This window comes from Tursiops truncatus, chromosome 5 (assembly GCF_011762595.2).
Source record: "Tursiops truncatus isolate mTurTru1 chromosome 5, mTurTru1.mat.Y, whole genome shotgun sequence".
NCBI classification, from domain to species: domain Eukaryota; kingdom Metazoa; phylum Chordata; class Mammalia; order Artiodactyla; family Delphinidae; genus Tursiops; species Tursiops truncatus.
In genome coordinates this window covers 75,956,402-75,980,796 of record NC_047038.1, presented here as the reverse complement: position 1 = coordinate 75,980,796, position 24,395 = coordinate 75,956,402, and the positions used below count along the sequence as shown (strand labels likewise).

Genomic DNA, 24,395 nt, shown 5'->3' with positions numbered 1-24,395 from the left:
GCAGCCTCTTTGAATGCTCAATTTGGTCAACATTCAGAATATAGAACAGTAAGTAAGAAACCACTTGTATCATTTCTACTGATATGTGAAGCTGACAACAGTTTGGGTTGGGGGCTGGTTTTCAGGTCTGACCTGCCACTTTCGAAACAGTGGACTGCTTCTTTAGAAACCAGATTCTCAGGCAGGCTTTTTGATACGGATCACAATGTACAGGTTGGTTGAAAATAGCTCAGGCCTTGGATACCTCAGGGCTTTTTTTCCTTTAATGTTCCCTTTGATGATTTAGAAGATCCTAAGCCTAACAGTTACACCTTATACTAGGCATTTTATGTATATTAATAAATTAAATTCTGTGGAAGTAAAGGAAGACCAACCAAATAACTAGCAAAAGCTAGTTATTCAACATGCACCCCAGTACTCGTAGCAGCACTATTTACAGTAGCCAAGACATGGAAGCAGCCTAAGTGTCCATCGACAGACAAATGGATAAAGAAGATGTGGTACTTATATACAACGGAATACTACTACTCAGCTATAAAAAAGAACAAAATAATGCCATTTGCAGCAACATGGACGGACCTAGAGATTATCTTACTAACTGAAGTAAGACAGAGAAAGACAAATAATCATATATAACTTAAACCTAAAATATGATACAAATGAACCTACCTATGAAACAGAAACAGACTCAGACAGAGGACAGACTTATGGTTGCCAATGGGGAGGGGGAGGGAAGGAAAAATTAGGAGTTTGGGATTAACATATGCACAATACTATATATAAAATAGATAAACAACAAGGACCTGCTGTGTAGCATGCGGAACTATATTCAATGTCTCGTAGTGACCTATAATGGAAAAGAATCTGAAAAAGAATATATATATATATATGTATGTATATATCTGAATCACTTTGCTGTACACCTGAAACTAACACAACATTGTAAATAACTATACTTCAATTTTTTTAAAAGGTCAATAATAATAAAAAGCTAGTTATTCAGAGCTTGATGTAGCAAGTGAGTTAGCCATGTCACTTGCGTCATTTTGGCTAAGACTAAAAGGCAGAGAGTGGGAAGGCTTTAAAGTGGGAAAATGGGAAAGCATCAGGTATGCCGATTGAGGCTATTGGCATGGCGAAGCTGTAGGTGGGTAACGAGAAGCAGGCATCCTATGTGAATTGTTAGAAGGACATATTTGGCTTTCTCTGACTGGCCCTAAGTTGGAAGCAGGGACAAAATTTAGGAAACTATCAGCTTCCCTAATCAAGTCCTGGCCATTTGGGGCCAATTGTTACAGAGCTTACTGTTTGGCTCCCTGGATGTCACTACAGATAGCTATCTGATTTTTTACCAGTCTGAGTCTAGCAGACTGACTCCCTGGACTGCTTATTGTAAATAATGTGTTGGTTTCCTGGGCAGCTTGCTAAGGTTGTGGGTCAGAGTTCTTAATATCTGGTCTGACACTGTCCATTTGTATACGCAGTCTCTCATTTCTCACAATGACCCTGTAAGATAGATAGATATTATTAGTTACATATGGGGATACTGACCTCAGTGGGTTAGGTAACTTTGAGTATTCAATTTAGTACAGACCTTTTCCCGGAAACTTTCCCACCCTGTTCTCTTCCTCCAAAGCAGACATACATGTACTTTCTCTGTGCCTCCATTCAAACTACATTGCATTATCATCACCACCATGCTAGTGTAGGGAGGAAAAAAATCTTTCCTCTACCCTTCTAAGTTCTCAGCTGGGGCCCCTATAACAAAGGACAGGTTAACAAGAGAAAAATAAACAAACGTTTATTAACAAGTGCATTGTGCATACACATGGGAGCACTCAAGAGATGAGTAACTCAAAGAGGTGGCTTTGAAATCTCCCTTATATAGCATCTTTACCAGAGAGCAATAAGTTTGTAGATAAATGACAGGACAAAGGAAAATGGTTTTAGACTTCCAAGGGTGGCAAACAGTGGGAAGATAAATAGTGGGAGGGAACTAATGGGGTACGGTTTGTTTGCAGATTCCTCAGGTCCCACCTCTGGACTGATAAGAATCCAGAGTCATCTCCAGTAAAGAAGAATTTATATCCTGCCCTTAGGCAGAAAAGGGGAAGAGAGAGAGAGCTGCATATTAACTGCCTTTAGCTCAAAGTAATTTTTATATCAAAGAGCCATATTTTGGGGGTGACATAGCCTGGTTTCCTTCAACAGTGAATGCTTAGATACCAGACAGTGTTCTAAATTCTTTGTATAGAATAACTCACTTAATCCTTTATAGCAGTAAAAGTAGGTACCAATATTATCCCCCTGGTCAAGTTCACATGGAAATGGTGGAACTGTGGTTCCAACCCAGGCATTCTGACTCCAGATCCAGTGCTCTTCACTAGCCCACCAGAGCACTGAATTGTAATTGTCTGTCTCCCTCCAGTAAACTGTATATTTTGTGGTCAAGGATGATGTCTTGTTATTTGGTGCCCAGTCTTCAGCACTTAATGGGTGCCCAATAATACTTTTACTCAGATGACTCAGTTTTCTTGGGTTTGATTTTCTTTCAGAAAAATGGGGATAATAACAGCAAAAACTCACTCTGGCATCTTCCATTTAAGCAACTCACATACGACCCTCTCCTTTCTCTCTGAACAGTTTCCACAGCAGATCACTCACTCACTGGTTGTAGATATACCACTGTCTTGTATGACTACTCTCTTGTAAAGTCGAATATTTCCATCAGTGGAGTTGTATTCTCACTAAGACTCAAGTATTTGTGTTCACAGGCCTGTTATGTGAGTCTCCAGTCTTATTTTAATTAAAAATGTAAAAACAGCATAAACATGAGTGTAAAGAGATAAGCCATTTATATGAGAACTGTGTCAAATGCTTTTGAAAGACTTGCTAAAAGACAAAACGCTAAAAACAAAAAAATTGCTCTTGAATTAGGTGTAGGTAAAACAATGGTAAATAATTGGGGAATTATGTTTTAATTGTATATTACCTTGTTGTAACAGTGTCTTTAAATTCTCACAATGTTTAAAATGGGTAGTTTTACCCGCCAGGAGACATTTAGACAGTCATTTTGATTGTCTAACTGGGGAGTTGTTACTGGCATCTAGTGGATAGAGAACAGAGATGCTACTAAACTTCCTACAATGCACAGGGCAGCCTCACCAACAAAGAATTATCTGGTCCAAAATATGAATGGGGTTGAGAAATCCCATTTTTAAAGACACCAAAACAGGAAATCATAGGTGATTTATTATGTGTATGATTTTTGCAGTGATAGTGCACAGAACTCTAATTAGTTGAAACATTCATAGGAAAAGTCTTATGTCTTATGTCAGGTAGGATTAGATTCAGCTGCAAGAAACAACGACTCAAAATAACAGCTCGCAGAGCTGCCATCTTAGGATGTGGCCTTTGGCCTCCTGGTCTGTAAGATAAAAAGTAGCGCTCCATGCACCCAGGAGCAGGATGGAGGAATGGACAAAGGAGAATAAGAATTGGGGGAAGCAGAGGACAGGTACCAACTTTCTTTTAAAGGAGGTTCCCAGAAGCTACTACACAATAATTCCACTTGTACCCCATCAGCCTGACCTTGATCATATGGTCATACCTAGCTGCAAGGGAGGTTATCTTAGTGTAGGTAGCATTACAGCTGGCCATGTGCCTTGTCATTGTCTTACATCAAAAGATTGGCATCTGTTTTCTTTTATGTTTTAAGAGATTCTGTTATTGTTTCCCTGTTAATTGACTTTTTCAATTAAGTGAGCAATTACCACTTGTCCCAATCTCATTGGATAAGAGGGCATCTACTCTCCTGTGGAAGCCCTGGAAGGCAACATCTTAATGAAGCTGGGGCAGCAAGAACACATCAGGCTCCTAAATGGAGATAGAGGGCTGAATGGAGGATGGAAAGGGTCAAAAAAGTTCTTTACTTTAGAGTTTGGCCCATGGCCAGCCCTGCTTAGCTCTTTATAAATCCAGATATCAGTAGAAATGTGTAGTTCATTTATTAAGAATGCTAAACAGGGTGACTTACTCTGAAGTGAGGAACGGTAATCACTACTAAAACATACACACACAAACAGAAATACAGCAGGCCATACATTTAACCTGTTATTAAAGTGGGACTCTGCACGTCATAGTGTGACCATTGTGACCATTTCTAGTCCTGGCCCTGCTAGAGACTAGTGGCTGTGCATAAGACATGTTATGTCTCTGGCCTCGATTCCATTGAATCTGAGGGTTGAGTTCCATGACCCCATATCGGTTTCTTAGGGCTGCCGTAATAAAGCCACAAACTGGATATCTTACACAATGGAAATGCACTGTCTCACAGTTCTCAAGGCTAGAAGTCCAAACTCAAGGTGTTGGCAGGGTTGCTTCCTTCAGAGGGAGAATCTGTTCTATTCCTCTGCCCTAGTATCTGGTAGCCTCAGGCATTCCTTGGCTAGTTAATGGCATTCTCTTGGTGTCTTCACATGATCTTCCCTCTGTGTGTGACTCTGTGTCCATATTTCCCTTTTGATAAGGACACCAGTCATATTGGATTAGGGCCAATTCTACTAACCTTAAGTTGATTACCTATATAAAGACCCTATTTCCATATATGGTCACATTCTGAGGTACTGGGGGTTAGGACTTTAACATATCTTTCTGGGTGGACACAATTAAACCCATAACAACCCCTGAGATCTAATTCTGAACCTACTGCTTTCTTTAATGCTGTTGCTTAAATGCCAGTATCTTAAAAGTCCAGACAGGATTCCCGAGTGTATCTGGGCATTATGCACAGGGATTAGGTGGAATGTAACAGGACATTCTCATGGAGGTGGGAGTGAAGAGCAAATTATGAAGCTGGAGGATAGAAAAGTAGGTTTGGTGACATATCTTGGACTTTCATTTAAAAATCAGCCAGACAGAACCTTGCTCTGAGGTCCTTTTCTTACATAGCAGGTACTGACCCATTGCTTCAACACGGCATCTGATTTTTGCATTAGAAAAAGCTTTTTTTTTTTTTTTGTGGAAAATAGAAATCTTTCTGTAGGCTGTTTCTAGGAAATCTAGGAAAATGTGGGTGTTTGGCCTCCTCTCAGCTGTTTTGTGATGAGAAAGTCTCACGGTATTCTCCAATTGCGGTCTTCCTTTCTCTTTTCCAGCCAGATTGCAATCAGTATGAATTACCAGGATGTCCCAGGGACTTTAGCCCTGTGTGTGGAAGCGACATGTCTACTTATCCCAATGAGTGTACTCTGTGTGTGAAAATCAGGTAACAATTTTACAGTATAAACTAGCCAAGTTTTCTTTAGTTCTTCTCATGAATTTTGATTACTTAGGAAGTTGTGACTCTTTTCTTGGACACAAGAATCAAATGTGACATAAGTAGTTCTGTTTTAAGACTGATATTTTAAAAAACACAGAATCCTCCAGTGCATTTTCCAGGCCAAAGTTAGACAATAAGGTGTGTGATTAATCAATTATAGACCGGATAATTAAGTGATGTACTATCAGGGATGGGTAGTTTCCAAAAATTAAGAATATATTTAGGATTGTAGCTGCAGTGTACTTTGCAGCCCCGTTGGTCGAGCCTGTGCTGGGCACTGAGAAAGAAGACCTGGGTCTGCCACCCAGTGTCTAGGGACAGTTCCAGAGTAATGAATCAGTGTGTCTTCAGAGGAATGAAAGAAAACAAGGAAGGGAATGGTAGATATTTCTGGGTTTTGAGGCAGGTCATGGAGATGAGGCCCTGCCATGTAGACCCCAGCCCATAAACAACCCTACCCATCCTGGCACAACTTGAAGGGGAACAGGGATGTCCCAGAGCATCAAGTTCCCTCAGAATGCATTGTCCCTCAGGAGACAAGATGGGGGAGTAGAAGGACTTGAGCTCACCTCCTCTCACGAAAACACCAAAATCACAACCAACTGCTGAACAACCATCGACAAAAAAGATGGGAACCTACCAAAAAAGATATTCTATATTGAAAGACAAAGAGGAAGCCAAAACCAGATGGTAGGAGGGGTGCTTTCGCGATATAATCAAATGCTATACCTGCTGGTTGGGCAACCCTCAAACTGGAAAATAATTATATCACAGAGGTTCTCCCACAGGAGTGAGAGTTCTGAGCCCCATGTCAGGCTCCCCAGCCTGGGGTTCTGGCACTGGGAGAAGTCCCCAGAGCATTTGGCTTTGAAGGCCAGCAGGGCTTGAGTGCTGGAGCTCCACAGGACTGAGGGAAATAGAGACTCCACTCTTGGAGGGAGCACACAAGGTTTCATGTGCACTGGGTCCCAGGCAAAGCAGTGACTCCACAGGAGCCTGAGCCAGATGTAACTACAGGTCTTGGAAGGACTCCTGGGGAGGCAGGGGTCGGCTGTGGTTCACTGTGGGGGGCAAGGACACTGGTGGCGGAGGCCCCAGGGAATATTCATCGGGCGTGTGCTCTCCTGGAGGTCGCCATCTCAGCACCAAAACCTGGCCCCACCCAACAGCTTGCAGGCTCCAGTGCTGGGACGACTCAGGCCAAACAACCAACGGGGTGGGAACACAGCCCCACCCATCAGCAAAGTTGTCTAAAGTTGTCCTGAGCCAACGGCTGCCTATAAACAGACCCCTTGACATGGCCCTGCCCACCAGAAGGACAAGACCCAGCTCCATACACCAGTGGGCAGGCACCAGTCCCTCGCACCAGGAAGCCTGCACAAGCCCCTGAACCAACCTCACCGACCAGGGGACAGACACCAGAACCAAGGACTACAATTCTGCAGCCTGAGGAATGGAGACCACAAACACAGAAAGTCAGGCAAAATGAGATGGCAGAGAAATATGTTCCAGACAAAGGAACCAGACAAAACCCCAGAAGAACAGCTAAGTGAAGTGGAGATAGGCAATCTGCCTGAAAAAGAATTCAGAATAATGATAGTAAAGATGATCCAAGATCTCAGAAAAAGAATGGAGGCACAGACCAAAAGATATAAGAAATGTTTAACGAAGAGTTGGAAGATTTAAAGAACAAACAGAGGAACTTCCTTCATGGAAAAGTGGTTAAGAATCTGCCTGCCAATGCAGGCAACATGGGTTCAATCCCTGGCCTGGGAAGATCCCACATGCTTCAGAGCAACTAAGCCTGCGTGCCACAACTACTGAGCCTGCACTCTAGAGCTTGTGAGCCACAAATACTGAGCCTGTGTACCACAACTACTGAAGCCTGCGAGCCATAGAGTCTGTGCACCGCAACTACTGAGCCCATGCACTGCAACTACTGAAGCCCGTACACACTAGGGCCTGCATGCTGTAACTACTGAGAACACGTGCTGCAACTACTGAAGCCTGCATGCCTAGAGTCCATGCTCTGCAACAAGAGAAGCCACAATGAGAAGCTGGTGCACTGCAACAAAGAATAGACCCCACTCACTGCAACTAGAGAAAGCCCACACGCAGCAACAAAGACCCAACGCAGCCAATAAATAAATAAAATTTTAAAATAAGTCAATAAAGAACAAACAGAGGTGAACAATACAATAACTGAAATTAAGAATACACTAGAAGGAATCAATAGCAGAATAAATGAGGCAGAAGAAAAAATAAGTGAGCTGGAACACAGAATGGTAGAAAACACTGCTAGAGAACAGAATAAAGAAAGAAGAATGAAAAGAAATGAGGATAGTCTAAGAGACATCTGGGACAATATTAAGTGCACCAACATTCACATTAGGGGTCCCAGAAGGAGAAGAGAGAGACAAAAGGCCTGAGAAAATATTTGAAGAGATAATAATTGAAAATTTCCCTAACGTGGGAAAGGAAAAACTCACTCAAGTCCAGGAAGCCCTGAGAGTTACATACAGGATAAACCCAAGGAGGAACACTCTGAGATACATATTAATCAAACTGACAAAAATTAAAGACAAAGAGAAAATGTTAAAAGCAACAAGGGAAAAGCAACAAATAACATACAAGGGAATCCCCATAAGGTTATCAGCTGTTTTTTTCACCCGAAATTCTGCAGGCCAGAAGGGAGTGGCATGATACATTTAAAGTGATGAAAGGGAAAAACCTACAACCAAGAATGCTCTACCCAGCAAGGCTCTTGTTCAGATTTGACAGAGAAATCAAAAGCTCTACACGGCTAGAGAGACCGTGTGCTGCAACCACTGAGCCTGTGCACTCTAGAGCCCATGTGCGACAACTAGAGAGAAGCCCACACACCACAATGAAGAGCCCACATGCTGCAACGAAAGATCCCGCATGCCGCAACCAAGATCCCGCACGCCACAATTAAGACCCAACACAGCCAAATTAAAAAAAAAAAAAAAAGCTTTACAGACAAGCAAAAGCTAAGAGAATCCAGCACCACCAAACCAGCTTTACAACAAATGCTAAAGGAACTTCTCTAGATGAAAAAGAAAAGGCCACAACCAGAACCAAGAAAATTACCAATGACAAAGCTCACCAGTAAAGACAAACATATAGTAAAGGTAGGAAATCATCCATACACAAATATGAAGTCAAAACCAGGAATCATGAGGAGAGAAGAGTACGAATGCAGGATATTGGAAATGCATTTGCAATTAAGAGACCAGCAACTTAAAGCAATCGTATATATAAATACATATATAGACTGCTATATAAAAACCTCAAGATAACCACAGACCAAAAATCTACAATAGATACACATACAAAAAAGAAAAAGCAATCCAAACACAACTCTAAACATAGTCATCAGATCACAAGAGAAAAGAACAAAAGAGAGGGGAAAAAAAAGACCTACAAAAACAAATCCAAAACAATTAACAAAATGGTAATAAGAACATACATATCAATAATTACCTTAAATGTAAATGGATTAAATGCTCCAACCAAAAGACACTGACTGGCTGAATGGATACAAAAACAAGACCCATATATACCCTGCCTACAAGAGACCCACTTCAGATCTAGGGACACATACAGACTGAAAGTGAGGGGATGGAAAAAAGTATTCCATACAAATGGAAAGCAAAAGAAAGCTGGAGTAGCAATACTCATATCAGAGAAAATAGACTTTAAAATAAAGACTGTTACAAGAGACAGAAGGGCACTACATAATGATCAAGGAATCAATCCAAGAAGAAGATATAACAATTGTAAATATATATGCACCCAACATAGGAGCACCTCAATATATAAAGCAAATGCTAACAGCCATAAAAGGAGAAATTGACAGTAACACAATAATAGTGGAGACTTTAACATCCCATTTACATCAATGGGCAGATCATCCAGACAAAAAATCAATAAGGAAACACAGGCCTTAAATGACACATTAGACCAGATGGACTTAATTAAAATTTATAGAGCATTCCATCTGAAAGCAGCAGAATACACATTCTTCTCAAGTGCACATGGAACATTCCCCAGGATAGAGCACATGCTGGTCCACAAAGGAAGCCTAAGTAAATTTAAGAAAACTGAAATCATATCAAGCATCTTTTCTGAACACAGTGCTATGAGATCAGAAATCAACTACAATAAAAAGAAACTGTAAAAAACACAAACTCAGGGAAGCTAAACCATATATTACTAAACAACCAATGGATCACTGAAGAAATCAGAGGAAATCAAAAAATACCTACAGATAAAACAAAAACACAAAGATCCAAAACCTGTGGGGCGCAGCAAAAGAAGTTCTAAGAGGGAAATTTATACCAACACAATGTTACCTCAGGAAACAAAAAAATCTCAAACAACCTAAACTTACACCTAAAGCAACTAAAGAAAGAACAAACAAAACCCAAAGACAGTAGAAGGAAAGAAATCATAAAGATCAGAGCAGAAATAAATGAAATAGAGACGAAGAAAACAATAGCAAAGATCAATAAAACTAAAAGTTGTTTCTTTGAAAAGATAAACAAAATTGATAAGCCTTTAGCCAGACTCATCAAGAAAAAAAGGGAGAGGGCTCAATAAAATTAGAAATGAAAAAGGAGAAGTTACAACTAACACCACATAAATACAAAGGATCATAAGAGACTACTACAAGCAACTACAAGCCAATAAAATTGGCAACCTAGAAGACATGGACAATTTCTTAGAAAGGTATAATCTTCCAAGACTGAACCAGGAAGAAATAGAAAATATGAACAGACCAATCACAAGTACTGAAATTGAAACTGTGATTTAAAAACTTCCAACAAACAAAAGTCCAGGGACCTCCCTGGTGGTGCAGCGGTTAAGAATCCGCCTGCCAATGTAGGAGACACAGGTTCAATCCCTGGTCTGGGAAGATCCCACATGCCGTGAAGCAACTAAGCCCGTGTGACATAACTACTGAAGCCCACGTGCCCTAGAGGCTGTGAACCACAACTACTGAGCCCATGCACCACAACTACTGAAGCCCACGTACTCTAGGGCCTGTGTGCTGCAACTACTGAGCCTGCGTGCTGCAACTACTGAGCCTGCATGCTCCAACTACTGAAGCCCACATGCCTAGAGCCCGTGTTGTGCAACAAGAGAAGCCACTGCAATGAGAAGCCCACACACTGCAACAAAGAGCAGCCCAAATCTCTAGCTGCAACTAGGGAAAGGCTGTGTGCAGCAACAAAGACCCAATGCAGCACCCCCCCAAAAAAAAAGTCCAGGACTATATGGCTCCATAGACGAATTCTCTCAAACATTCAGAGGAGAGTTAACACCTATCCTTCTGAAACTACAGTAAGTCCCCTACATATAAACCTTCAAGTTGCAAACTTTCAAAGATGTGAACATGCGTTCGCATGTCCAATCACATGAGTTAGTTCACGTATCTGGCGTACATTGTCACGTGTGCATCCTCTACAAGTGGTGTGCTTTTGTGTACTTTACTGTACAGTACTGTATAGAGTACAGTAGTACAGTATCTTTATTTCAAGCCCAGGATGTCCAGAAGCAAGCGTAAAAGCAGCAATGATGTAGCTGGTATTGTACTGTACTTTTTGAGGTACTGTACTGTAAGATTAAAATTGTTTTCTTGGGACTTCCCTTCCACTGCGGAGGTTAAGAATATGCCTGCCAATGCAGGGGACATGGATTTGATCCCTGGTCTGGGAAGAACCCACATGCCATGGAGCAACTAAGCCTGTGCGCCACAACTACTGAGCCTGCGCACCACAACTACTGAGCCCATGCTCCGCAACTACTGAAGCCCGCACGCTCTAGGGTCTGAGGGACACAACTACCGAGCCCATGTGCTGCAACCACTGAAGCCTGCGCACCTAGAGCCTGTGCTCTGCAACAAGAGAAGCCACCGCAATGAGAAGCCCATGCACTGCGACGAAGACTAGCCCCCACTCACCGTAACTAGAGAAAGCCTGCATGCAGCAACAAAGACTCAACACAGCCAAAAAAAAAATGTATTCTTTATTTTTTGTTTGTCTTTTATGCATTATTTGTGTGAAAAGTATTATAAACCTATTACAGTACAGTACTATATAGCCAATTGTGTTAATTGGGTACCTAGTCTAACTTTGTTGGACTTACGAATGAATTGGACTTATGAATGCACTCTTGGAACAGAACTCATTCATATGTAGGGGACTTACTGTATTCCAAAAAATTGAAGAGGAAGGAGTACTCCTAAACTCATTCTATGAGTCCACCATCACCCTGATACCAAACCCAGAGAAAAATACCACAAAAAAAGAAAATTACAGGCCAATATCACTGATGAACATAGAAGCACAAATTCTCAACAAAATACTAGAAAACCAAATCCAAGAATACATTAAAAGGATAATACACCAAAAAAAAAAAAAAAAAAAAAAACCGAAAAGGATCATACACCATGATCAAGTGGGATTTATCTCAGGAATGCAAGGATTTTTCAATATCTGCAAATCAGTGTGATACACCACATTAACAAATTGAAGAATAAAAACCATACGATCATCTCAATAGATACAGAAAAAGCTTTTGACAAAATTCAACACACATTTATGATAAAAACTCTCTAGAAAGTGGGCATAGAGGGAACCTATCTCAACATAATACAGGCCATATATGCTAAACCCACAGCTCACATCATACTCAATAGTGAAAAGCTGAAAGCATTTCCTCTAAGATCAGGAACAAGACAAGGTGTCCACTCTCATCACTTTTATTCGACATAGTTTTGGAAGTCCTAGCCATGGCAATCAGAGAATAAAAAGAAATAAAATGAATCCCAATTGGAAAACAAGAAGTAAAACTGTCACTCTTTATAGATGACATGATACTATACATAGAAGATCATAAAGATGCTAAGGGCGTTCCGGAGCAGGGCAGCTGGACTATGGGAAGCGGCAGTCAGAGGGCAGCAGTAGGAAACTCGGGGATCTGGATGCAAAAGCCCAGGGATAGGAGCCGCAGGCATGCTGCGTCCCAAGGCTTTGACCCAGGTGCTAAGCCAGGCCAACACTGGAGGCATCCAGAGCACCCTGCTGCTGAATAACAAGGGATCTCTGTTGGCCTGCTCCGGTTACGGGGATACAGACGCCCGGGTCACCGCTGCCATCACCAGTAACATCTGGGCGGCCTACGACCGGAATGGGAACCAAGCCTTAATGAAGACAATCTCAAATTCATCCTCATGGACTGCATGGAGGGCCGGGTAGCCATCACTCGAGTGGCCAACCTTCCACTGTGCATGTATGCCAAGGAGACTGTTGGCTTCGGAATGCTCAAGGCCAAGGCCCAGGCCTTGGTGCAGTACCTGAAGGAGCCTCTCACCCAAGTAGCAGTATCATAATGGGTGTTGGTGGAAGCAGGGGTTCAGAAAAGAGAGACGACCATTTGGAGGGGCAGGGCCTCCTGGGGAAGCCTTCCTGGATGTGGAGGGTTGGGGGGACTTTGTTCTTCCCAAGAATAAACTTCAACTCCTGTCTTGAAAAAAAAAAAGATGCTACCAGAAAACTACTAGAGCTCATGAATGAATTCGCTAAAGTTGCAGAATACAAAGTTAATACACAGAAATCTCTTGCATTTCTATACACTAACAACGAAGGATCAGAAACAGAAATTAAGGAAACAATCCCATTTACCATTGCATCAAAAGAATAAAATACCTAGGAATAAACCTGCCTAAGGAGGCAAAAGACCTGTACTCTGAAAGCTATAAGATGCTGATGAAAGAAAGTGAAGGCAACACAAACAGATGGAAGGATGTACCATGTTCTTGAATTGGAAGAATCAGTATTGTCAAAATGACTATGCTATCCAAGGCAATCTCCAGATTCAATGCACTCCCTATCAAATTACCAATGGCATTTTTCACAGGACTAGAGCAAAAAATTTTACAATTTGTATGGAAACACAAAAGACCCCGAATAGCCAAAGCAATCCTGAGAAAGAAAAATGGAGCTGGAGAAATCAGGCTCCATGGCCTCAGACTATACTACAAAGTTACAGTAATTAAAACAGTATGGTATTGGCACAAAAATAGAAATATAGACTAATAGAACAGGATAGAAAGCCCAGAAATAAACCCATGCACCTATGGTCAATTAATCTATGACAAAGGAGGCAAGAATATACAATGGAGAAAAGACAGTCTCTTCAATAATGGTGCTGGGAAAACTGGACAGTTACATGAAAAAGAATGAAATTAGAACATTCTCTAACACCATAAACAAAAATAACCTCAAAATGGATTAAAGACCTAAATGTAAGACTGGATACTATAAAACTCTTAGAGGAAAACATAGGCAGAACACTCTTTGACATGAAATACAACAATATCTTTTTGGATCCAACTCCTAGAGTAATGAAAATAAAAACTAAAATTTTAAAATGGGACCTAATTAATCTTAAAAGCTTTTGCACAGCAGAGGAAGCCATAAACAAAACAAAAAAACAACCCACAGAATGGGAGAAAATATTTGCAAACGAAGCGACCAACTGGGGATTAATCTCCAAAATACACAAACAGATCATGCAGCTCAATATCAAAAAAACAAACAACCCAATCCAAAATGGGCACAATATCTAAATAGACATTTCTCCAAAGAAGATATACAGATGGCCAAAAAGCCCATGGAAAGGTGCTCAACATCACTAATTATTAAGAGAAATGCAAATCAAAACCTCAATGAGGTATCACCTCACACCAGTTAGAATGGCCATCATCAAAACATCTATAGGGACTTCCCTGGTGGTCCAGTGGTTAAGACTCTGTGCTCCCAATGCAGGGGGCCTGGGTTCTATCCTTGGTCAGGGAACTAGATCCCGCATGTCTCAACTAAAGATCCATCATGTCACAACAAAGATCCCGTGTGTCACAGCTAAGACCTGGCTCAGCCAAGTAAATAAATAAATAAATAATTTTTTTTTTAAAAGTCTATAAACAATAAATGCTGGAGAGGGGGCTTCCCTGGTGGCGCAGTGGTTGAGAGTCTGCCTGCCGATGCAGGGGACACAGGTTCGTGCCCTGGTCTGGGAGGATCCCACATGCCGCGGAATGGCTGGGCCCGTGAGCCATGGCCGCTGAGCCTGTGCGTCCAGAGCCTGTGCTCCGCAATGGGAGAGGCCACAGCAGTGAGAGGCCCGTGTACCGCAAAAAAAAAAAAATGCTGGAGAGGGTGTGGAGAAAAGGGAACCCTCCTACACTATTGGTGGGAATGTAAATTGGTACAACTAATATGGAGAACAGTATGGAGCTGCCTTAAAAAAAGAATTACCACATGATCCAGCAATCCCACTCCTGGACATATATCTGGAGAAAACCATAATTTGAAAAGATACATGCACCCCAGTGTTCATTAGAGCACTATTTATAATAGCCAAGACATGGAAGCAACCTAAGTGTCCACCGACAGAAGAATGGATAAAGAAGATGTGGTACATATATACAATGGAATATTACTCAGCCATAGAAAAGAACAAAATAATGCCATCTGCAGCAACATGGATGGACCTAGAGATTATCATACTAAGTGAAATAAGTAAGACAGAGAGAGACAAATATCATATGATATTATATGTGGAATCTAAAACAAATGATACAAGTGAACTTATTTACAAAACAGAAACAGACGCACAGACTTCAAAAACAAACTTATGGGGCTTCCCTGGTGGTGCAGTGGTTGAGAATCTGCCTGCCAATGCAGGGGATACGGGTTCGAGCCCTGGTCTGGGAAGATCCCACATGCCGTGGAACGACTGGGCCCGTGAGCCACAACTACTGAGCCTGCGCATCTGGAGCCTGTGCTCCGCAACAAGAGAGGCTGCGACAGTGAGAGGCCCACGCACCGCGATGAAGAGTGGCCCCCGCTTGCCACAACTAGAGAAAGCTCTCGCACAGAAACGAAGACCCAACACAGCCAAAAATAAATAAATTAAAAAAAAAAAAAAAACCCAAACTTATGGTTACCAAAGGGGAAAGGTGGGAGAGGGATAAATTAGGAGTTTGGGATTAACATATATGCACTACTATATATAAAATGGGTAATCAACAAGGACCTACTGTATAGCACAGGGAACTCTATTCAATATTCTGTAATAAACTATATGGGAAAAGAATCTGAAAAAGAATGGATATATGTAATGTATAATTGAATCATTTTGCTGTACACCTGAGACTAACAGAACATTGTAAATCAACTATACACCAATATAAAATAAAAATTAAACAAAAAAGAATATATTTAGTAGTTAAACTCTGTGGAATATTAAGTGTGGAATATTAAGTGTTCTTTTAAAGTCAGAGGGCATGTTCAGGTAACCTACGCACCCTGCACTATTAGTTGGAAAAGAGGTCTTAATAACTCCATCTGGTAGAATGCTCAGTAATAAGTGTATTACACCTGATACCCTTAGTGTAAAACACCTAACCAGCTCATGTGACCATGACTTCTACTCCAGGTATGCTGCTTTGTATTTCAGGGGTCCATTCTCTGACCTCAGTCTTAAGTGAGTTACCTAGGTCTTTCTTCTCAGAGTGATTCTTTGGGGGTAGTTCCCTGTGCCCTAGGGTTAGGGAAAAAAAATAGCTGAGTTGGGCTTTCACCCTCGATTTAGCTTTAAAAATGATTAATTGTCACCCTGTAAAGAATCTAATGTATAATGACATGGGTCTTTTTAATACAAATAGTGGGGCAGTTTCAATACGGCAGGTAGTGTTTCAATATGGCGGCCCAGGGCAGGTCACCCCAAAATGTGCCTCAATGGCATGTTAATTATTGTGAATTAAAGTTGCTTAAGAAAGAGCCAGCAAGAGAGACACTTTGACCCTCCTCTCTGTCTCCCTGAAAGCAGGAAAATAATCTCATATGAAAGATGCACTCCCTTCATCTGAAAGGTAGAAGGGACACCCTTACTCGCCAGAGATAGGGAATTCAGAGCTGAAAAGCCTGTAAAAACAAACCTTGTTACGTCTTTAATTTACTTCCCTAAGCCAAAACTCTGTATAGATTCTTCACTAATTAACTACCCAAAGTCTAAATTTCTTTGTCTTGTCAATTCCTCACAAATGTATTGTTTCTTTGTCTAAAAAGAATAAAAGCTGCCTGCTTTGGTTACTTATTAGGTCCCATTTCTATGAGACCTCTGTGCACATAAATAAAAGTTTTTCTTTTTCTCCTGTTAATCTGTCTTGTGTCCATTTTATTATTAGTCCAGCCACAAGAACTCAAGAGGGTAGAGGGGGAAATTTATTCAACCTGACAGTTGGTGAGCCAGGCAGGAGCCTGGCTGGAACCTGCTTCCCGCCCTGAGGCTACTGCAGATGAGAGATCCTGAGACATCTGATAAAGACCAGCAGAAGGTAAGATTTCTTACCACCTCAGCTTCCTGGATCTCTGTCTGCAAGGTCTGGTGGAAGGGAAAGTGGCGAGAGTTCCTTACTCCCTCTCTAAATTTAGATTAGCAGGAGAAAATATTTTTGAGCTAGTTCCTTGTACTTAGCAACTCTTGGGAATTCTTTTCTTCCCAGAGATGGTCACTGTTTTTCTTCGTCTCTGTCTGTTGTATTGTTTGCCATAAGGAGGAAGAACCATAGGGCAGAATGCAGGCATAGGTCCTTCCTATAAGCCTGCTGTTTGAGCCACCCTCATAGACTGGTGAGTTAATGTTTCTCACCAGACCTGCATCTACTTAAACAAACTTTGCTGTGGATCTTCCATATAAACCCAGATAAAGTTTGTCCTTCCACCTTGCTTTATGTCCTGAGATCTCAGTTTTGTGTCCAGTGAGAATATTCTCTCTGGTCCCGGCCATTTGGAAGGTGCATCTGGTGGTCAGTTGAATAGACTTGGGTTTTGAAACAGAAAGTCAGCACTCTGGCCATACCAGCTCTCAGGAGAGTTTGTCTTAATGGGCTGTTGTCTCAACCTTCATTGCCTTACTTTCTTAGACTAACTATGGGAGTGAACTTTCTTGATCATGTGAGGGCTATATACTCTTGTGAGATACTTCTTTCATCTTTGGTTAAGCCATAAAAAAGGCTTATTGGTTTGAGTCTGTATTTGAAATTAATACAAGATCCTACTCATCAATGGCCAGAAAAAGGATCCTTTAAGTTGGCTATATTTAAGAGGAAAAAAATTTTGAAAGCTCTCATCATAAATAACTTATATTGATACTTATGGGAGGATCAAATTGAAAGGAAAAAAAAGTATAATGGTGAGCTTTAGGTAGGCCCTTATAAAGATGAAAAAACAGAAATTAGACCTAAAAGTAAGATGCAACATAAATTCCCCTTCTAAAAAAAATCGCCCATCTCCTCTATAATTCCCCAGTGCCTCCTGCAAATAATCAGGAAGTAAATCAGCTGGAAGCCAATATTCAAGGGTTTAATAGAAACAACTTTCTTTGTCTTGCAAAACTCTACAAAATGAGAAATGCAACTGTAGAAACAAGTCAAGTTCCACTTGCCTTTACCAATTCCCAGTCCTTACCTATTCCTCTCAAAATGCTTTCTAGATATTATAAAAGATCAGGATATTGGAGCAAAACTGTCCTGTACTTTAAAAATTATTTTAAAATAATAATTACCCTAAGACTTATAATATATATATATATATATATATATATATATATATATATATATATAAAAATAATAGATAAATATACTCCAGAACTCCTAGGAGAAAACCTAACATTTTCTTTGGCCCTAAAAGCTATAAATCTTATCATGTCTTTGAAATGTAAACACAGCCCACATTGCCTGAGACTGAGCCTGGATTAGCTGAATTGGTAAAACCTGAAACCAAAAAAAAAAAGGGAAAGAGGCCTTTTAAAACACAAACTGCTAAAAGGATCTCTTGCCCAAACTCTAGTAAATCACATCCCTTCTGCAATTATTTGTCAAGGGCAAATACAGATCTTAAGTCTTCTCCACAAATAATAAAAGATGTTAGCCATCTGAGCAAGTAAACTTAATTTATTTCAACTTTATTTATAAACTAGTGACTTTTCTATTGTACCTGCTCATGACTAAAGTTTTAAAATGAAAACTAAGAGATCTCTGGTTGTGTATATGTCTATATGGGTACATCATAGATATTTTTCTACCTCTAGATGGTATTGCCAAAATTAATTTGTAGAAGAGCTCCACTTAATTGGCCTAAACAAACAAGCACTTACATTAAAATTCTCAAACATATAATAAGAACCCAAAATTTTTTCAAGTTCTAGGATAATCTTTGATAAATAAAAGCTAATTTTAGGCTTTTTGGTTTAATTAATATAGGTATGTCTTCAGAGTTACAAGCATTAAATATAATGCATATAAAAAATTTTGTTCTACCTAGTTTTGCTAGTCAAATGGGCTTATGTTGTCTCTGTTGCAAATTCTGCCAGCAGAAAAAAATGAAAGAAAACCTTAATGAATAGCTGCTTTAATGACTCATTAAATTTTCATAAGTAAACTAAGTGTGATTGTTAAAAACAAATGAATTAAATAGATGTAGATTAGATAAGAATTTTTAGCTGAGGCTTTTAATGATAATTGTTTTATTACGTGTCTATTTTTCTAAATTCTTTGGTAATTTAATTTACAACCTTAGAGTTTTGCTAAGTTAAATTAAATGATGGGAATTCATTGGGTGTCTATATCATTTCCAAATAAGATAAAATACAGAAACATTAATTGCTAAACAAGTTTAAGTTTACCTACTTTTGATGTGTTATGTTTGGGTCTGTTAGTAGATATAGCTTGTGCTTTATTGAAATACTGTGCTATGAAGTGGCATATATTTCTAGAAATTATGAAATGTATTTAAGTTTGCCAAGCAGCAAAATGTTAATACAGTTCACAGTTGTTTACTTCTTTATTTCCCCCCGAAATTAAGATTTCAAAGGATTAAGAATTCTAATTAATATATGTAGTTAAAGGTACCAGAAATAAAAAAAGAAGTATTATGTGTTTTGGGCTAGAAAAAGGAAAAGAGGTGCTTTTGTTAAGGAAAGAGAAAGCGATTTTTTCCTAAAGCTGGCTATTTCTAAATGGGAAAGAAAACAAGGGACAAATAAAATGAACATAGAAAATTATAAAAGGTTTATGAAAAATAGAATCTTTAGGAATTTTATGTGTGATCAGGACTGGCTAAGACTGAAATGAATTTAATTAAGTAAATGAGTTTTAATATCAAAAGTAAACTGGTACAAAATTAAAATTTGGTATGTATCTCTGTTAAAAGGACAAAGTTTTCTTAGATTATTGGTCTAGTCTTAATAAGAAATTGTAAGAAAAAGAGTTTTCTTTACCTTTAATCTGTCTAGAAAAACAGATTCTATGTTTTGTCTTTATCATATTTTTGATCACTTAGAAGACACACACACACACAAATCTAAGTCTTTTCAATATTAAAAGAACTAAGGCTTTTTACAACTATTTAACTTTCTGTATTTGCCAGGGATGTTTTTGTCACTTTGATTAAATGGGCAGCTCAGTATTCTTTCACAGTGACCTATGATCCTATTTGACCAAGTGTTTTAAAAACGTTTGATATTTTTGACAAACTGCACAAAAAAACAAATTCTAAATGAAGTCTTATTGAACTGGAAATAATTTTGGGGTTTTCCAGAGGGCCCCTGGAACACCTCAAAAATTTATTTTCTCTCCTTATAAAAGAGATACTAAATTAATTAGGTTTATTTTGTATGTTAAATTACATAGGAAGCATTGTCAAGTAAATGATGATAAACTTTCTTACGTCATATTGTATGGGTAAATGTTATTAACATAAATGTTCTAGAAAATAACTGAAAATCCTAAGCTTTGGATATGTCCTAGTATGTTAGCCATAATTCTAGTTGTTATCTTAAAATAATATGTATCTCAGAGATAACTAAATTTCTTTATCAGTTCCATTATAATGAATCAGATCTTCAATAATGGACATTTTAAAGTCTTTTATCATCTACACACAGTTACTGTTTTACTCACATGCTTTTACAAAAGCTTTCTGCAAATGTGTTTTATCTTGAGGGGAATTCATGGAAAGCAATCTAACAACTATTCTAGAATAAAAGTTTCTGATGACTTTCAAATCATACCTGGGTAAGAATTTACAGAACCCTAATGGAGAAACTGATGGCTTCAAAAAATTTCTAACAAAAGATCAAGTGGAACAAGAATTATGGGAACAAATAAACTGAGGAAGATAATTATAATTTTTTATGATTTATTAAAATTTGAAACATTGCTGATTTTTAAAATTTTTTGTTTCTCCAGATTTAAGGAGACTTTTTTCTCTTTTCTCTTAAGCTGTGACTTAGAACAATTTGGTCCATTATAGGTTTCTAAGCAGCATTGGAACATTTATCTTTTTCTCTCTATTGGATCCCTCCAGAATTCAGAAACTCTCAGTGAGTACTCTTATTTTCTTGGCAATATAGTTATTTGCATAAGTTCAGTAAGAATCTGTTTTTCTTATAACAAAACACAATTGGAAACATTGATTATATAATATTATCAACGCTTTGACTGGAATGTCATATTGGAGAGGGACATGCATAGACTCAGATATGACCAGACAGCTTTGAGAAACTAAGGTTGACTTTATGTAGCCAATAAAGCCTCTTGGAAAAACAGCCTAGTACCTTACTTTCAGGGTTCCCAGCAGTCTTACCAGGTGAATAGGGAGGGTCATTTCCTGGCAGACCCAGGAAATAGTTTATTTTGAGGACCTCGTGAAGAAAGGAATTCACCCAAATCTATACCTATTGCAGGCAAAGTCTGTTGGCGAATGTTTGGCTTGGCTTCTTAGCCTTGAAAAGCTATTAAAAATTCAATCTGAGGGACTTCCTTGGTGGTCCAGTGGTTAAGGCTTTGCCTTCCAATGCAAGGCGTGTGGGTTTGATCCCTGGTCAGGGAGCTAAGATCCCACATGCTGCACGGCCAAAAACAAAAAACAAAAACAGAAGCAATATTGTAACAAATTCAATAAACACTTTAAAAATTGTCCACATCAAAAAAATCTTAAAAAAAAAATTCAATCTGAGATTCCTCATAAAAAGTTCCAGCAAAGCAGATTTAAAATAGTCCATATGCTCAATCACTATTCTTGCTGTACTTATGTAAACAACCAGGCCAAGGTTATTGAATCTAGACTTATTTTGCAAACAAATTAGTCTAATTTGGCTATCTTTGGTAAAAACTGGGGGTAATTGTAGAGAGAAAACTATGTTTCAGCAGAAACTATAATACACACTTGTAGACACCAAATTCTAGTTCTGTTCATTGTCTTTGAGGGTTTTGTCATTTACCTGTAAACTAGACTATATCCTGAATTCTTCAAGTTTCCTCCTATATCAGGCTATTACTCTCCAAACTATCCTTTCCAAATTTGTCCTATTATTTTTTTATCTGAAATCACTGAAAACTAAAACTGCCCTTTTTTTATGAAGCCCTACAAACTGAAGCTAGACAATTTGAAATAAACTTCAAAAGCTCATATTTAAACAATCTTTGTGCCTGTTGCTGTATAAGCAACTCAGAAAGTTTACCTGAACACCTGATGACATCATCAGAGACATTTCAAATTGCAAAAGATGCTGTGACCCTGACAGCTAGAAATCTTAACTGACTGACCCCTGGGCTCAGAAACTGGTTTATAATCTGCTCCAATCATTAACCTCTGTTTTTCCTTTGTTTCCATAGACATGCCTCTTATTTATTTTTTTAAATTAAATTATTTATTTATTTATTTTGGGCCTTTTCTCTAGTTGCAGCAAGCGGGGGCTACTCTTCATTGCAGTGCATGGGCTTCTCACTGCAGTGGCTTCTCTTGTTGAGGATCATGGTCTCTAGGTGCACAGGCTTCAGTAGTTGTGGCACGAGTGCTCAGTAGTTGTGGCTTGTGGGCTTCAGAGTGCAGGCTCAGTAGTTGCTGCACATGGGCTCAGTTGCTCTGCAGCATGTGGAATCTTCCCAGACCAGGGCTCGAACCTGTGTCCCCTGCATTGGCAGGCAGATTCTTAACTACTGCACCACCAGGGAAGTTCCGACATGCCTCTTATTAATGCCTGATTGCTTGCAGCATAGGCCTAACTTTGGGATGCCACCTACATCACCTGAAATGAGCTTAACTCATCTGACTTACTGTCAAGTCTGAGAGACTGGTTTAGTGGGATGGAACACTCTATCAGCTTGACTTTTAATATGTGAGATTGCCAAGGAAGTTTTAGAAGAGGGAACTGTTGAGGCCCAGGGCAAGCCACCCCAAAATATGCCTCAATGCCATATTAATTATTTTGAATTAAATTTACTTAAGAAAGAGCCGATGCAAGAGTTACACTTTGACCCTTCTCTCTGTCTCCCTGAGAGGAGGAAATAAATCATATGAAAGATGCATTCCCTGCTTCTTGAGGTAGAAGGACACTCTTATCACCAAACATAGGGAATTCAGAGCTGAAAAGCCTGTATAAACAAACCTTGTTACTTCTTTAATTTACTACCCCAAGCCAAAGCTCTCTTTAGATTCTTTACTAATTAAGCTCCCAGAGCCTAAGTTTCTTTGTCAATTCCTCACAAATTTTGTCTAAAATGTATAAAATCTGCCTGCTTTGGTCACTTATTAGGTCCCATTTCTATGAGAACTCCGTGCACAAGAATGAAAATTTCTTTTTCTCCTGTTAATCTGTCTTGTGTCCATTTTATTTTTAGTCCAGCCACAAGAACTCAAGATGGGTACAGGGGGAAATTTAATAATAAATGTTTTTATGGTTGTTCGATTTGCAGGGACGATGGTCATGATATTAAGGTAATCCGAAGTGGACCATGCTGATGGACCAGAAAGGAAATTGGAGAAACCACCTTCAACTGCACACTAGATGAACTTCATTTTTCCCTTTTCCTCTTTTCCTATGTTTCTATGCATGAGATTTTTTAACCCATATTTTCTGAGATGAGTTGTGTAAGTGGTCAGTGACTGATAAAACAACAACAAAATCCTTGTTTTTTGGCTTTTGTCCCTTGAGTTAAGCTTATTGCCCAGGTGACCTATGTATTGCTTTATTTGGTTGGAATAAAATCAGCATTGTATTCAATTACCACTGTTCCCTGTCGAATATCCATTCTCACTCAGCAGCCTCATGTGGCTCTTTTCTTCTCAGGCAAATGTGAATTTCACTAAGGAAGTAGAGTCATTTTTGAGAGGGCAAGGTTTATTCTCCTTCCCCATTTCCTTAAATCTTGGATATATAATGTATGTGTAACTGGTACAGTGTTCTGCACAGAGCAAATAATGTGAGACACTGGAGCTGACTTTAGCCAGAGCTGGTAGAGTCCAAGAATCATGCAGGTAAAAATACAAGATTCCATGTCTCTTTTCAATACAATTTTACTCCAGGGTTAATGCAGAAATTTGCCTTTTCCCTTCTTTTAGAACACTGATTCTCAACCCTGGGTGATTTTCCCCCAGGGGACATTTGCGACTATGTCTGGAAACATCTTTGGTGTCACAAGTTGAAAGGTGGGTGCTCCTGACATATAGCGGGTAGAAGCCAGGGATGCTGCCAAAGACATCCAGCCCCTAACAACCAAGAAATTTTCAGTCCAAAATGTCAGTAGTGCTGAGGTTGAGACATTCTGTCTTAGAATTTGATGTAACATAAAGAATACACAGAGGGACTTCCCTAGTGGTCCAGTGGCTAAGACTCTGTGCTCCCAACGCAGGGGGCCCAGATTTGATTCCTGGTCAGGGAACGAGATCCCACATGCTGCAACTGAAAGATCCCGCATGCTGCAACTAAAGATCCTGCATGCCACAACTAAGACCTGGCTCAGCCAAATAAATAAATAAAATATTAAAAAAAAAAAAAAAGAACAGACATAGCAATAACAAAAGTGACCTAAGTTTAATTTAGAAAGATAGTGTTTTCCAGATAGAGGATTTTGAGTCAAGTCCTGGATTTAAGTGCATTCCAGGGCCAGGAAACTGTGAGACCGTGAGGCAAGAGGTGGCTG

The 24,395-nt window shown here is 39.5% G+C and overlaps 1 protein-coding gene and 1 long non-coding RNA gene across 2 annotated transcripts; both read left to right on the top strand.

Moving 5' to 3' along the window:
* Positions 1–23,314, top strand: LOC141278789 (uncharacterized). The gene is made up of 3 exons (XR_012332011.1): positions 1–48; positions 5,157–5,266; positions 23,169–23,314. It is a non-coding gene; the product is annotated as an uncharacterized lncRNA (long non-coding RNA).
* LOC101325642 (ragulator complex protein LAMTOR2) lies at positions 12,323–12,814 on the top strand. Its single transcript, XM_019942067.3, is given in 2 exon segments — positions 12,323–12,547; positions 12,550–12,814. Coding segments are annotated over 2 exon segments (375 nt in total). The 5' UTR covers positions 12,323–12,360; the 3' UTR covers positions 12,738–12,814.
* Positions 23,315–24,395: the final 1,081 nt, after the last annotated feature.